At 36.7% G+C, this 16,163-nt stretch overlaps 1 protein-coding gene across 1 annotated transcript in view; it reads left to right on the forward strand.

Moving 5' to 3' along the window:
* The first annotated feature begins 1,639 nt into the window (after positions 1-1,639).
* The window catches only part of AIG1 (androgen induced 1), a 68,936-nt gene continuing 54,412 nt past the window's right edge, over positions 1,640-16,163 (forward strand). Inside the window, exons 1-3 of the mRNA XM_081942286.1 lie at positions 1,640-3,150; positions 10,149-10,304; positions 15,242-15,343. Coding sequence (XP_081798412.1) covers positions 3,010-3,150; positions 10,149-10,304; positions 15,242-15,343 — 399 coding nt within the window. The 5' untranslated portion in view covers positions 1,640-3,009. The remainder of the gene's footprint in view (positions 3,151-10,148; positions 10,305-15,241; positions 15,344-16,163) is intronic.

Genomic DNA, 16,163 nt, shown 5'->3' on the forward strand with positions numbered 1-16,163 from the left:
TTAGAAGAACATTTAAAGTGAATATTGAACTACAACCGGATACCCATGAGAAAGAGTTTATTGCACAGGACTGACTTTACATCTGAATGGTTTACCTATATATAGGTGATGAATAGCATTCTACATTTTTGGTTCTTGGGCTTTATTGATAGATATTTCCTCTATTTTATTATGGTTTCAAAATGTTCAATGGAATTTTTTTCATTGTGTCTTTGATGAGTTTGAACAGAAATGACTATATGTTATTATTGTCTGCTATGTTCTGTTGGGAGAAATGTCCTTCTGGGTTCGGCTCCAAGTGGGGAAAAAAGACACTGGAGACATGGAGGCTGCTTGGAAAGATGGTTTAATGGTGGACAGGACCACATGGCCTGAGTCCTGAACAGAAAAGGTGATCACATGCTTCAATGTTGGTGGAGAAGAAGAGAAGGGAAGAGAAGGGCTGAAGAAGGGCTTGCAGGGATTTTTATAATCTGTTCTGCCCCACCTATCTGTTTCCTGTTCCTGTGTAAGAAATGTATTCTGATTGGTTGCCAGACTCACATGGGCCCATGCAAGGGCAACCCTCTAGCTGAGTTTGAATCCAGGTTTGATTGAGTTTAGATGCCATGTGGTCAGTTGAGTAAAGGCTTATATTATCATGCCTTCATTGTCACTGCCAGAACTCTACACCCATCCCCCTGGAGCTGAACTCTTTATTATGTAAAGTGGACTAGCTTGGCCTTCTTAATGGCCCATTGATAAAGTGGGGATGGGCTGGAAGCTGTAGGAATTTACTTTGTGTAAAATGTGTTTCTCCCTTTTTCACATCCAGGAAAATATAATATTCTGCCTTATCAATATTTCTTAGGATATTTCATTTTTCTGGGAGAGGGCTAGGTGATAACTTCCTACAGTTCTAAACTAAAATTCAAAGAAGGCAAGTATTCACAATCAAAATTGACAAGATCTTGAGAGATTTCACACAAGAACAAATCTTGCAAAATCTAACCACAGTATCTTATGAATTCTGGAATTTATTGGTAGGTTACAAGACATCATCCAAAAAGGACATACAAAATACAGAACAAAGTTGGAAGGGACCTTGGAAGTCTTCTAGTCATCATAAATGCACCACCCATGTCTATTGTATTGCTGCCCCACATTCCCAAGGAGATGCCAGAATAACTTTCTCAAGGTACATTTTGTGCATTTGGGAGAAAGTTCTTCAGAAAGTCATATAACTCCTTTTGGTATTCTTCATCATCTGTACCACCAACTGTACCACCTCAATAGCTCTAAAATGAGGTACTGGAGCATTGTTTCAATAATCCAGCTTGTTCATGGTCATCAGTACTCTCCCTTTATCCACCTCACCAAGGGAAGATGTTGCTTTTTATATTATGAATGACTCAATCTTCTGCAAGCTTAAGAGATGTGAGATAATAATGCTATTTCATAAGTACCGATAACTGTCTGAATGCAACAGAATCATTCTGTATAAAACCTTAGGCATATTGTAACCACTGAAAAGATCCATTTGGAATTCTGTTTGCAACCACCACCACCACCCCTCTCTCTCACACACACACTCTAATGTATGTATGATGTATGAATGAATGAATGAATGATGTATGTATGCTATAAAAGATAGCTTTTAACTGCAAGGAATTTCCTACATAGCTGAATTCTTTTTATTCATAAAATAAACTTCTCAATAGTAAAGAATTTTAGGGATGCCAGATACTACCAGGTTCTGTTGAAGAGTTTATTCAGAGAATAATTCACAGCAGGAAAGTACACAATGGAATAAATGCAGATGGCATTTTCAGTGCCTGGGGGAATTTTGAACTACTTTATATTCCATTAACTGATTTTTTAAAAATGTTTTAGCAACTTTGTGGAAAACAGGAATGGGTGGTGGGGGTTGAGATGAATATGTGCGTTAGAATAATCCCAGGTTGGGAATAATTTAAGAAGACAATCAGACTGAGAAAGTGACTCAGAATGTTTCCGAGTCTAGCAATCAACATCACCGTCCACATTTATTTATTTATTTAGTTAACTTGTCAAACATGTAAAAGATAACAGCTTATAAGTATAAACATAAACATGAACAGTAAATGGGTATGAATAAATGGAGACAGTAGGACAGGGAAGGTCTTTGAATAGTGAACGCGCACTTAAACGTGAGGTGCAGGTAAGCGCGCTCTCCCTATGAAAAATCTAAAAAAAAACACCCCAGAAATTTAGTCGAGCTATAAACGGACAACCTCATTTCTCTGGAAAAATAAAAAAAGATGTTCTTGCAATTGATAATGCAATGCAACATAGTTGTGGGTGCACGTGCTTTTAGCTTTTAAATAAATGAAAATGCTCTGCCACTTTCAATGACTCCGATCGGGCTGCGGGCATCAGCCCCTTATTCGGGCGGAAGTTGTGGTTTTATTTCCCTATTTATATGGAAAAGTGAAAGCCGAGCGTAGGTCTCGAGCACAACGACGACGCGTAATTCAAACTTCAAACTTCCGAAGCGCCTTCTGTGTTACCCTGCAAATGCAAAGTGCACGGGAACGATGGAAACTACGGACGCATTCTTTCTTTCTTTTTTTACCTTCTTGCAATTTTGCATTGTTGCCTGCCGGCGGAAGAGGCACAAGCACCTTGTGCCGTCCAAGTCTTCCCTGTTTCCTATGGGCAATTCTTTCTCTTTCTCTTGGGCAATATTAAACATGGCGTCCAAAATCACCCCGGAAGTGGGGCACTGTGGGTGGATCTACTACACTCCAGAAGTCTACGCCTCCGCTCGCGTTGCTTTCATCTCCCTCAAGCGGGGAACACTTGAGCGGCGCCGAACGGCACGTGGACTTTTTCGCTCACGCTCCGCTTCCCCGGCTCGACGCGTGCTGACAGCGCGCGCGCGCGCCCTGAACCGCGAACGAAGCGCGCGCCCGTCGCTTTTAGCCGCCCGCTTTCGTTCGGCACTCAGGCCTTAATTGGGGAGTGGGGGGGTGGAAGAAGACACACAACATGGCGCTCGTGCCCGGGCAGGTGCTGCGGGTCGCCATCCTCCTCTCCTATTTTTCCATCCTGTGCAATTACAAAGCCATTGACATGCCAGCGCACCAGACCTATGGAGGCAGCTGGAAATTTCTGACCTTCATTAATCTGGTAAGTCACCTTGTAACCGCCACCGCCTCCTCTTCCTCGGGATGTGAAGGATGCGATCCCGTATCCCGGACAAGGAGAATTGCTGCGTTCACCCGGCTAAAATTTTGCCCCGGGGACGAGGCCTCCTTTGCGCGGAAGGACTGGTGACGGGCAGCGCTTTCAAGGGGACGCCAGAAGGGGAGGTGCTGTGTGAAGGAAGAGCCTGTTCATTCGCACCGTCGTTTTTAAAGAAAGAAGTCGCAACGCTGTCATTTGGAGATGCCTGTTTATTGACTACGCACATGAACAAGTGCTAGGGAAGAGAGTGAAATATATTAGGATTATTGGCTCCCCCACATATAGAAATAGAGATACAAGGCACTTCTCCAGAAATGATATCTGCAACTCTGTAAGGAGAAAGAGAATTATAGGTAGCTGCTGAGAGGATAGCAACCCCAATGAATGACATTATTGTACATTAGGAAAAGGAGAAGCCAGAAAATCCAGTTGTCTCTTGAAAAAAACGCCTTTGAGATATTGTGCATTAACTATATTATTTCACAAGCAAAGTGCTTTCCAAGAAGCAGTTCATCAATTTAAAAAGGTTGGCTAGTTTCTTTTCTTTAGAATTGCCACATATTTCCTGACCATCCAAGTTAAAATGTCACTTACATTCTAACTATTTATGTTTGATTATTATTTTATTATATTATTATTAATGCAAAGTCACATTTTACTAGTTCTTTAGCTGGTGTTGGCTTTCCCGCACATCAGTTCTTCCCAAGGACCTAGGATGTCTCTTTCCAAGGACCTAGGACGTTGTAATGGCATAATATATGTGTGAATCCAAGCAGCATGGCCTTTTGCAGTTGACAATTGGAAACTTCGTTCATAGTACAAGTTTTCTAAGTGCTGGGTAAGATTTGTACCCTTTTATTACTAGCCGAAGCTTTCTCCTAGTAAAGTAAAGGTAAAGGTTCCCCTTGCAAATATGTGCTAGTCATTCCTGACTCTAGGGAGTGGTGCTCATCTCCGTTTCAAAGCTGAAGAGTCAGCGCTGTCCGAAGATGTCTCTGTGGTCATGTGGTCGGCATGACTAAATGCCGAAGTGCACAGAATGCTGTTACCTTCCCACCAAAGGTGGTTCCTATTTTTCTACTTGCATTTTTATGTGCTTTCGAACTGCTAGGTTGGCAGAAGCTGGGACAAGTAACAGGAGTTCACTCCGTTACACGATGCTAGGGAGTCGAACCACTGAACTGCTGACCTTTCTGATTGACAAGCTCAGCGTTTTAGCCACTAAGCCACTGTGTCCCTTTTTCTCCTACTAGGAACATATAAAAATATTATTCCAGCCACACTAAAGTACTTAACTATTATTTATCCTGCTATAGTTAGCTCTGCCCATTTTGGAAGAACTAGCTGAAATTTTAAAGTATCTTGCCTCATTTTGTAGCTAAAGACTGAATTTGAGTTGCCCACAACTGCCCATAGCTGTCACTGCATATTTATGTTGCAAAAGAGTTGTTGGATAATTGTAGGTTGCAGATAGCTGCAGATGGGGTGACGCAAACACCTCCCAAATCCCAACTGCACGTTGTGCAAAGGTGCACATCCTGCGTGCTGATTGGTTGATCAACTTCCTGTTTTGTGCTTTGCTGTTAGGGTGCCCCCTAATCAGAACATTACATTTTAGAAATAGAAATTGAACATCTATATAACCATCCCCAAACAACAAATGCCTACTTTCCCTTATGTGTAGTGCTGGAGAATTCTGCTAGGGTTAAAATTGTGAGAGAAGGAAGTTTTTGTTCATTTTTTTTGACTGTATGAGAGCAAGATACCATCTTCCAGTTTAGAAGTTCCCACTAAAATTCCCCTAAAGATCTGAGAATCAGAAGTCATAACAGTGATTCATGACTTTTCTTGTTGATTTAAAAGTGACTAGTATAACTCCAGTGTTTTAGTCTGCCTCCTCAAATCATCAATCTCCGATCTTGGGTATAGTAGGACTGAAGATGGGTATAAATAAAAAAGCAAAGAATTTGCTTCCTTGACCCAAAGTTCAATATTAAAATTAAGCTCAATATTTTGCATCACAGAGACTCAAGGTTTGGGTAGTTGATCTGCAGTGATATTTAAAAGTTTGAATTTTCGATCTTTATGCCAAAATATGACCTAATCTTGTTTTAATCAGTTTTTGAAGGTTTTTATTTCAGTTATTTATTTGTAACTATTTATTGTTTTCTATTTTTAAGTGTGTGAGTTGCCCAGGGTCATATATGTGAGTTGGCCAGCTTATATAAATAGAATGGATAAATAAACAAATAAATCCCTTTCTCAGCATTATGTCTATCTTTTCAAAAATGAAAAAAAAACTTCCCGGTGACCAGGATGGCCTTGTATTGATGTCATATCTTCTTTTATTTGAGGTTAGACATAATATAGTCTCTTGCTGAGAAAGTGATCCATGTTAAATTGTGTTAAATTATTTAGAAAAAAGGCGGAAAATAACAACATGTCATAAATATAACTTTTTTGCTTTCTCAGTTGGTGACAGCATATATTTGACCTTGTCTGGGCTTGGAGGCTAAGTAGTATCGAGACTAGCTTATATTTAGGCGACCTACAGATAGTATCAGAGCTGTGGGTAGAGTGGAAAGTCAAAAATACATCCCAGTAGAAAGTTATGGCAAATCATTATCGAGAAAATTACATGAAGCCAGATCAGAGGAGACTTTATTGTACCTTATTTTTTAATATTCTAACAATATATTGGAAGCCTTCATAAATGCTTAGGGCACAAAACAAATACATGATGAAGGAAGTATCAGACTGGGCTTTTCTGTAGAGTTTAATGTCCAATAAATTGTATTCTTTGATGGAATGTTTCCCAACAGGATAGACCAATTTTACATACTTTTTCAAAGAAGTGTAAATTGTAGTGTACAAATCTGCAACTTATGAGAAATCTTTTGATTTGATAGTACTCTTCCTTTCATCATAATCAAATTGTACAATTTTATTTTTAGCGCAACTTTCTTCCTACCTCCTTGATAATTTATAAAATTGATAAATCTCCACTAGCTTTTTGCTAAACACAATATTTAAGTCTGTCTAGCTAAGAAAGAAATCAAGCAAGGAACTACTGCATAACATTTTGCATGCTATAGATATATGAACAGAGAACTTTTCTGTATTTTGGGTAGAATAGTCTATTAAAGCTACATGTGCAGCAATTTACCACCAATAAAAAGAAATAATTAGAGTTGTTGGTAAAAGAAGTATAGACATAAAGGAAACTATCCAGTATCAAAACTACCATATTTACCTTCTACTTGCTAAGAGCAGTGTTGGCATTACACTTAGCTTACTCATCTCCAAATGCATCCTCTTGGTCGCTACATACAATAACATAAATTAAAACAATAGACTGTACTTAATAGAAAGACAAAAACCAAGAAAAATGAAATTGAATGGAAATGATTGTGGATAGGTTTGACTTATTTTGAATTATTTCAGAGGCTCACAGAATATACCTGAAAAGAACATAAATTGTCCTTTCTTAAATATTGCATTACAAAGATATTCTGATATGATACATTTATGCTTTGGTACAGAAATGAACAAGCATTAGGTTAAGAACATCAATTTTGCCTCTCTGGGAATAGAGACACTAAACCTGCAGAGTATTAGAGACATCAACCAAACTTGTAGAGTGCCATAGATCCTGCAGTCTACATTTTGATGTTGCATATTGGACTTATATCACTATGCATCATAATATAGTATTCAGTTATTTGGCTTTATGCTGATTCACAAAGCAACATACTTTATAATATTTGACCGTGGTATTTTGATTTCAGCTGCAGAAGAGATTTACTAATTTTAACAGTTCTTTTGAGATTGCTTTTGAAAAGGAATTAGTTATTTTTGGACAATTGTCTTGTTCAACATGGCAGTGGCATATTAAATGTCTACATATCTTTAGTAAACCTGGAAGTGCCTTAATTCTCAATGTTACCTCTACCAAATTACCATTCATAGCTGCTTCTTAAAATAAATAAGAGTGCTTGAATGTGTATTTCTGAAGTCCTTGGAAATTATCGTACTTGGAATTTTCCTAGGTTCAATTTTAAAATTTTTTCCAGAAGGTAAAATTTAGTTCAAGTCTAAGTTCTCAAACAATGCGTTCAGGCATTCTAATATATACTTGTATTCTAAATGGAGGGTATTGTATTCCTAATTGTATTTATTGTATTGTATTTCTAATTAAGACAAATAATATTTGGCATGATAAACTCATGTTTAGTTTATTCATTTTATTTTGAATAAACATGTTTTCTTAATATTTTCTTAGCAACATTTCTCAGAAGTGATTTGCGCTATCTTTTTACTAAGGCTGAGACAATAAGTGATTATCAGAGGTTATCCAGTTGATTTCATATCAAAGGCAGGACTAACATTTTCAGTCTTCCAGTTTCTAGCCTAGGGTCTGTAACCACTACACCAGGGGTGTCCAAACTTGGCAACTTTAAGACTTGTGGACTTCAACTCCCAGAATTCCCCAGCCAGCAGCTGGCTGGGGAATTCTGGGAGTTGAAGTCCACAAGTCTTAAAGTTGCCAAGTTTGGACACCCCTGCACTACACCAATCTGGCTCCTTTTTTGCTATTACTGTCTTTAAATATTAATAAAGTTAATTGAAAACAAAACCATTCTGATACAACCAATAAATATAGGTTGGAATTATTTTTGACTCTTTGTGATTGTCTGGAAAAGCCCATGGAGTTCTCTTAGCACAATTTTTGAAAGGGTTTGTCATTGCTGCCTTCCTAGAGGTGAAAGAAAATGAATGGCCCAACTAGTTCTATATTATCACTGTTATTAATTAATATTCTTATGATCAATTACAATACTTTGTTTTCCATATATGTATGTAGATATTTAAGGTGATGATAATTTACAAAGTAGTACTAATAAGATTGCTACTAAATGGCGGGAATATATGGATTCATAAAGATAGACTTAAAGTAAATGGAAAATATCACTTAATTCCCTTTCCAGTTTATTTATTTTTCTTTCTCTGAGATAATTCTTCCTTTGTCTTTTTGGTTTCCATATTCTCTGGCCTATTGCACTCAAAAACAGGGAGAGGATTCTTGTGGGGATAATAGGAGAAAGGTGCATTGGACCTGTTTGCCACCTTTAGTTATTTTTAAAAATAATAAAGGCAGGATATAAACAGACAAACAAACCTGAAGTTTGTTAAGGAGGAGAAGTACAGTATTATCTACTGTGCAAAAATGCTTGCATGTTTCATGTCGTTCTGCATTAAGTTTGCCTCTGTATGTAGATTTGTTTCTAAATCTATAAAAAAGACCAATTAATTTTTTTCCTAGGATTTCCTCATGGAAACTTCAGTTTAGTTTGTTTTTAAATTGAATCATTTTAATAGTATTGTATACTTTTCCTGTTCAGTTCTATTCATTCTGATATTATAGAACTGGGGAGATAGATGAATTTTGTCAGAAGAGTCCAAATTATTTAGTATTGTATTTTGCATTTTTTCCCAGTTTGGCTAATTAAATATATACATAAAAATTGTATTTCTGGATGATATACAAAGTATGGATCTAAAATTCAGAGATAACAAAAACAAAAATAAAATGTATTTGATGAACAAAAATAATAAATTTAAAGCACTTCAAAGAGAAATCTTGCTGGAAACAGTATTTTCAAAAATTACTGGATTAATTAGGGATGAACAGTCGAAGCTTATGTCACAGGAGTATCCTAATAGGGCAAGATCTTGCCTTCATCTTACTTAATTAGGAAAGCCACTTTGCTTTAGATCTCGTGATATATTCTACTTATTTTAGAATTTTCACATAAATAATTTGTCTGCTATTTATCAGAGAAAGACTTCTCTAAATCATTCTCTTTTGGTTGAGTGAACTATTTATTTTAAAACATGATAGAGTTTTTATGATATTGTCAAGTTAATCCATAAGTGCAACTTAGTACAAATATCTGCAATAAATGTTTCTTTCCTTGCTCAACAAGTTAAGCCAAAGTTTACTTAGCTTCTGGTATTAATAGATGTTTGACAGATGGCCGAGGTCCTAGGATATATCACTAATCACAACTCTAATATTGTGTGTAATATAAAATATATTTAATTCAAAATAATTGTATATGCTGAATAGGAATCAAGCAAAATTAAACTTGAGAAAAGATAATGTGAAATGTGGTCTTCATTTCACATTATCTTTTCAATCATTCCACATAAACACATATTTGCTAAATGGATAAAAATGCCCTGTCTTGTAAACAGGACATGGAAAGTAATAAGGACAGATTTTATACAGACAGTTCGGAAGAAGCAGAAGAAACAGCAGTTAGCATATAATTTAAAGCTTTTTAAAATAAAAGGGGATGGTTACTTAAGTACATGTCAAGGTGATTTTTATGTTTTTTTTCATATATGGCAAAAGTGCAAAGATGTTGACAGTGGGAACCAGAAATAAAATATTGGTGCATCAAAAGAGAAAAACATCCACAGCAACAGGCAGTATTCTTTCACAATGATGCCAGACTGCCCCTTGTTCTCAGAATTGGCATTAATACCATAATTGAAGAGGAAGAGTTTAGGATAAATGCACATATCCTGTCTACTCTTCCATGCTTGCTAAGCAGCCCTTTCATCACTGTATAAAGAAATGCACTCACACTTGGTAGAGCAGAAAATGAGAATAATACATTTTCATTGCATGTTAAGAAACAGCATTTGACTATTAAGCCAGGCTTACTATGGACAGTAAAGATTACAGTTCCTCCTATTTTTTATGAAGCAAGGCTTCAGAGTAAGCCTGCACAATATCTAGGCTGAGCATTTTAAAAAGCTCAATAAATTCACTGCTGCCAAATGTCACCACCACCAGGCAGGATCTGCTGCTAAAATTGATATTATTGAGACTGAAACATTCATGTTTCAATATGTTTATGTTTCTAATGCAGGTTGTTCAAGCAGTCTTTTTTGGGATCTGTGTACTGACTGACCTTTCCAGCCTTCTGACTAAAGGGAATGACAGCCAAGAACAAGAAAGGCAACTAAGAAAACTCATCTCCCTCCGTGACTGGATGATGGCCGTCTTAGCTTTTCCCATTGGGGTTGTAAGTACCGTGGAAAGAAAGGAATTTCCTTCCAATTTAGAGTATACCACCCTTGGTTTTTAATCTCTTTTTAAAATATCAGTTATTTAAAGGAAAGCTCATAGTCACCAGTGCAATTTTACAGACTAAAATGTGCCATCTATTTACTGCATTTATAAGTAATTCTATTTATTCATTCAATGTAATTATATTAACAAAAATGTTTAGTACGTAAGTTCAGTGGGCAATATAGGACTGCTATATAGAAAAATAAATGTATTTCCCAGCTTTAAATGTATAATTTATCTCTATATGCCTCCAAATTCACATGTAGGGATACTTGTAATATAAAAATGATTAAAACAAAAGTACTGATAATTAATTTAAAGTGCATTTGTAAGAGAAACAAAACAGCAAAATAGCATACAGTACTTAAAAGTTTGTGAATTGTTTTCAATTTTCAAAATTTCAGCATCATGACCTAAAACATGATCTGTTCTTTGTGCATGTCCTACAACAAAAGAGGATGTAATTAAATAAATGAGTCAAAACCATTAAACTTATTCATTTATTCTTTGAGGAAAATGATCCAAAGCTACATATTTATGTGTGGCAAAAGTATGTGAACTTTTGCTTTCAGTTACTAGTGTGCTCCCCTGCAGCTAAACATTTCTGTTTACTGTTAATCAGTCCTGTGCATTGGCTTGGAGGAATTCTAATCCATTCCTCCTTACATATAGCAGCTTTAACTTCAGGATGTTAGTGAGCTTCCTCGCATGAACTGCCTTCTTCAGGTCAGTTCTAGGTTTAAAGTCAGAATGTTGACTTGGCCTTTCCAAAATATTTATTTCTCCTATTTCAATCATTCTTTGGTTGTACAACTTACCTATTTAAGGTTGTTGTCTTGCTGCATGACCCACTTTCAGCTTCAGTTCACAGCAGACACCCTGACATTTTCCTGTAGAGTTTTCTGGTACAATTCAGAGTTCATGGTTCCTATCCCAATCCATTGATATCTCATAGTCAATGACGTCAAGTTCCCCTAGTCCTCAAGAGGCAGAAAAGCAGATCCAAGCCATGATACTGCCACCATCATGTTTCATAGATAGGATAAGGTTCTTATACTGGAATAGTGTTTGCCTTTTGTCAAACATAATACTTTTCTTTCAGCCAAAACTTTTCTATTTTAGTCTCATATTTCTACAGAACAGTCTTCCAGTAACCTTCTGACATATCCACATGGTATTTTGCAAACTGTAGATGGGAAGCAGTGTTCTTTTTGGAGAGAAGTAGCTCTCTCCTTACAATTATTCCATGCACACCATTGTTGTTCACTGTTCTCCCAATGTGTGTGTGTGTCTCATGATCGTTGGCATTTGCCAGTGTGAGAGGCTTTTAGTTCATTAGATCAGCAGTCCCCAACCTTTCCAAGTTCGCAGCCCAATGAAAGGGGGGCAGAGGGAATGGTTTTGTGTGAGGGACAGGTGCGTGCACACACACAGCTTCATTTGTGCATGCATGAGTGGGGCTGCTTGTGTGGCCCAATTCTCAATGGGCTGCAAGTGCAGCCCAATAAAGGGCCATAGGCCAGGAGATTGGAGACCTTTGTCTTAGATCTTACTCTGGGTATCTTTGAAAGCTCCTGGAGTATTGTTCTTGTTGTGATCTTCTGGGGAGGTAATATTGGTGTTAAATGGCCTCCATTTGTACATGATCTTCCTGATAGTAAACTGGTGGAGTCCAAACTCTTTGGAAATAGTTTTGTAACTTTTTATAGCCTAGTGAGCCTCAATAGCTGTTTCCTCAGAAATGTGACTTCGTTAAAGTCACTCTTCTATATATTTGTATGGTGAAGATCAGACTGGGTTAATGAATAGCCAGAATTCTGTACTTTAAGTAAGGCAAAACTTTCCACACTCATACCTGCTGAACGTGCAATTGACTAAAATGTCTGACTCTAATTTCTGCTTAAAATGAAGTCCTAAATAAATGCAGGCAGACCAGCAGGGGCTGGCGGAGACTATGGATGGGTGGTAGGGAGCATAAGCAGGTTGGTGAGGGCTGCAAGCAGAGAGGTTGCTGCAGGTTAGTGCATGGTATTAAGGGCAGGCTGGTGGAGTGGGTGCTATGGAGTATGAGATCTCTGGGACTTTGCTTCTGGGAAGCTGGCAGGGGATGTTATCAATGGTGATCACATGATTGTGGGATGATGCAGCCATGGTAAGTGTGAACTGGTTGCCAAATGCCCAAATCCAATTGTTTGTCTATGTGAGTGCTGTGACCAAAACCTCAAATACTGGTTTAAGCACCACTCATTCAGTGCCATCCTAAGTTTGAACAGTCACTGAATTGGGGATAGCTGCATAACTTTGTATATCAATCATCTTTGTGTAGGTGATATTACCAAGAAATCACTTTGTATCTCAATTTTGTATATCTTGCATTATCAGTTTCATTCATTATGCATATTCAGAAGGCTTTTGTCCATTAAAAGAGTTTTGCTGCAGAAAAAGTCCTTTCCTACTTCCTGAGATGAAGCCATAAAATCTAATAGGTGCAGTTTCTTAAAAAACACATTTTAATACTATCATTGTAATTTTGGGGCAGTGATGTCTGTGTGAATTTTTAGAAAGGTATGTTAAAAAAATTGAACAAATAATGAAAATATAAGTAAAGAATCATACATAGGGAAAAAGCAAAGACTCAATTAAAACCTTGGCAGAATTAAAAAAAGGCTTCAAGAACAAGGGAGGGGGACCAAAGAGAATATATGAAAATCATGTTCTGTTTTATTACATTTTTCTAGATTCCTAGAGTTGATACATCTTAAGGAATTGTTTTGATCCCAATCTACTTTTTAGTAATGATGTCGATTATATGTTGGGACACTTAGATTTTCAGGCAATGGAATGACTTTTAAGAAATGTTGAATGGGCAACTTGACTAAAATTAGAATAATTTGCTTAAGCATGCTTTTTTGAACCTACCTGTTTCATTAAAAAAAAGTTCTGGCCACCTGGAGCAGCAGATGGTTGCAACCAATTTTGCATACATTGGCTGACTTTGACAGGACAGATGGAATTTCCTGTCTTTTCCACTTTTACCTCACAGGCAAGGTCAATAAGCTTTCTGTGCTTCAGAAAATATTCAAATACATGCCAGCTTTTTAAAATCTTCCATTAATATCAAATTTACTTTTTAAAATCTAGCACTAGAAGTTTCTTTTCTAATGCTTTTGTTTAATATGCCAGTTCATCTTGTTCTTTTAAATGAAATATAATCTTAGATTTTATTGATATACAGAATTAAGAGACATAATCCTGACACGGATGGTGTGATCAAAATCACTCCATTTTTCAGGAAGTCACAAAGAAGCCCCAGGAAAGCATCCGGGGATTTTCAGGGTTAACTGATTAACTAGACTGTGGATTTGATTTGCAGAAGAACACGAATTAAAAATAAGATTCATTGGAAAATAGCAAGTGGAAGCCATAACTCACTAATGCATACTATTCTGTAGTTTGCCATAAAGCACATAGATGACCCCATCCTTCAATTTTTTGGGATTAATGTTCCAGAATCAAAAGTAGAACCATTCAGACTATTCAGGTGTCGTCATGTCTGGTAGAAAGCAAGTATTTCAATTAAAAAGATACCATCTGTTAGGCATGTAAGTGATGTTGTCATGGTATATGGAATATGCTTTGCTGCCTCAGAACTGGTATAACCTGCCATCATTAAAGAAAGCATGAATTCTGCTTTATAGTTCCACAGGCTAATATTAAGTAGTGATCTGCTGTATTTTAAAGTTTGTATTGATATGCCTTCCACATTTGTCATCACCTCCTTAAAGAAGCTCCGTCTCTTCTTATGCTCTCAAGTATTGGCTTGATCACAGGAAAATATACTTTTGATTTAAGGATGCAATATTTCAAACACCTACTTTCATGGTATCATAGGGTTACTATGCAAGGCAGGAAAAGGCACCGCTTTTTAAAGGAAAGTATGACAAATGTGTATATGTGCATCTATATCAGCTCTTAAATAGATTTCTGCCTTAGAGCATAAATTTCCCTAATATCAGCTAACCAATCATAAGCTAAAACATAAATGAGTCATGCACTGATTCCAGACATTCAAGCAAAGCCACAAGAGAACAGAAGAAGAACAATTGGAGTGTTTTAGAATGACAAAGTCAGACTCTGGATCTAAAGTCCATAGTGTGGAGTCCCGATCCGAGCATCGCTATATCGGGGGGGGGGAGGGGGGGAGGAGACGACAACGACGATTATTTGTGGTTTAGAGAAAGCTACTATAGTCCAAAATATCATTCTAACTGCATACAATACAGATCATAGTACAATAATGAATACATATAATCCTCAATTTATGACTATTCAGAGTTATGACAACACTGAAAAAAGTCACCATTTGTTCAGCAATCATTCAAATTTACTACACCACTGGACAAGGAGACTTATTATCATGTCCTCACAATCATGTGACAGCGATTCAGATACTTGGCAACTGGCTCACAATTATAAAAGTCATAGTAGCATCCTGCAGTCACATGATAACCATCTGACATTTTCAGTGCAAGCTTCCAGCAAGCAAAGTCAATTGAGAAACTGGCAGGAGGTTGCAAGTGGAGGTCATGTGATGCCATGCGTAGCAGCCATTTGGAATTAGTTTAATAACTGAACAACTGAAATTGCTGCAACGGCAGTTGTCCTTAACTATGGGGTTGCCAGTCCCAATTACCACTGCTAAGTGAAGACTACCCACATATGTATAAGCTAGCCAACCTAGATTTAAACAACTTTGTACTTTAAAAGCATACACAACTGAACAGTAGTAGCTGGCTGATGGTTGATACTGATAAAATGTAATTCTTACAATAAAAATGTGACTTGATATACCTGAAAATATATATATGTATTCTTTTCTCTTTGCCCCAGTTTGTTGTGCTAATGTTTTGGAGCATCTATATCTATGACAGAGAACTTGTTTACCCCAAGCTCCTTGATAATTTTATACCAACTTGGCTGAATCATGGAATGGTAAGTATAAAAACAATGTTGTTTCTTTGAAAGAATATTAAGGAAAAAAATCATTTTTTTCATCTGTAGATATTGAAATGCATACTATGAAGTGTCCATGGATGTCTACAGCATAGTAGCAGAAAAATGTCTGGTATTTTTTTAAAGGAGTAACTTTTCTACAACAGCTTATTGTCACTTACTATTAATATCAGTAGGGAATTAATTTTGCCAAAATTAAGGCCACAGGCAAATATGAAATCCCAAAGTTATTAGACAGCTGTTAAATCTCCCAAGTTTCAAACATGATTATTTATAAAATATACATAATACATTCATTTCCATTAATGGTATTATTCCAATTTTAATATATGTGCTGCTGAAACGAGCACAAGTCCCATTAATCCCATTAAATAAATAACACATTTTTTTAAAAAAACAACAACTTCATTTCCATTTCATGATTTCTTTTTTTTTAAAGCATTTTATTGGTTTTTAAACATTTATGGGAAAAGGTAAAGGGTACATAGAAAATTTTGGCAGCTTCCATGCTTGAGGTAGAAATCCCTCCAAATCTCACAGTTTTTACAATATTAAAAACAACGTATAAAAGATAAGCAAAAAACAGAATCTTATTCTACATTGTATCAACCATGTGTTCAATCATTTTTCCTTTGTCACTTTCTAGTACATCAACAATTACAAATATTTCAAATACTTTTATTTTTGTGACCTGAGCCTTTTCGATATTGCTCCTTCCTCCCTGTCCCCAGGTGGAGCCACAGCCCCCCCCTCCTTCATATCTTGTACCTTGCTACTCTTTTCACTACCTTCCCTGTGT

The sequence above is a fragment of the Natrix helvetica genome, assembly GCF_964273705.1.
Source record: "Natrix helvetica genome assembly, chromosome: 2".
Taxonomy (NCBI): Eukaryota; Metazoa; Chordata; class Lepidosauria; order Squamata; family Natricidae; genus Natrix; species Natrix helvetica.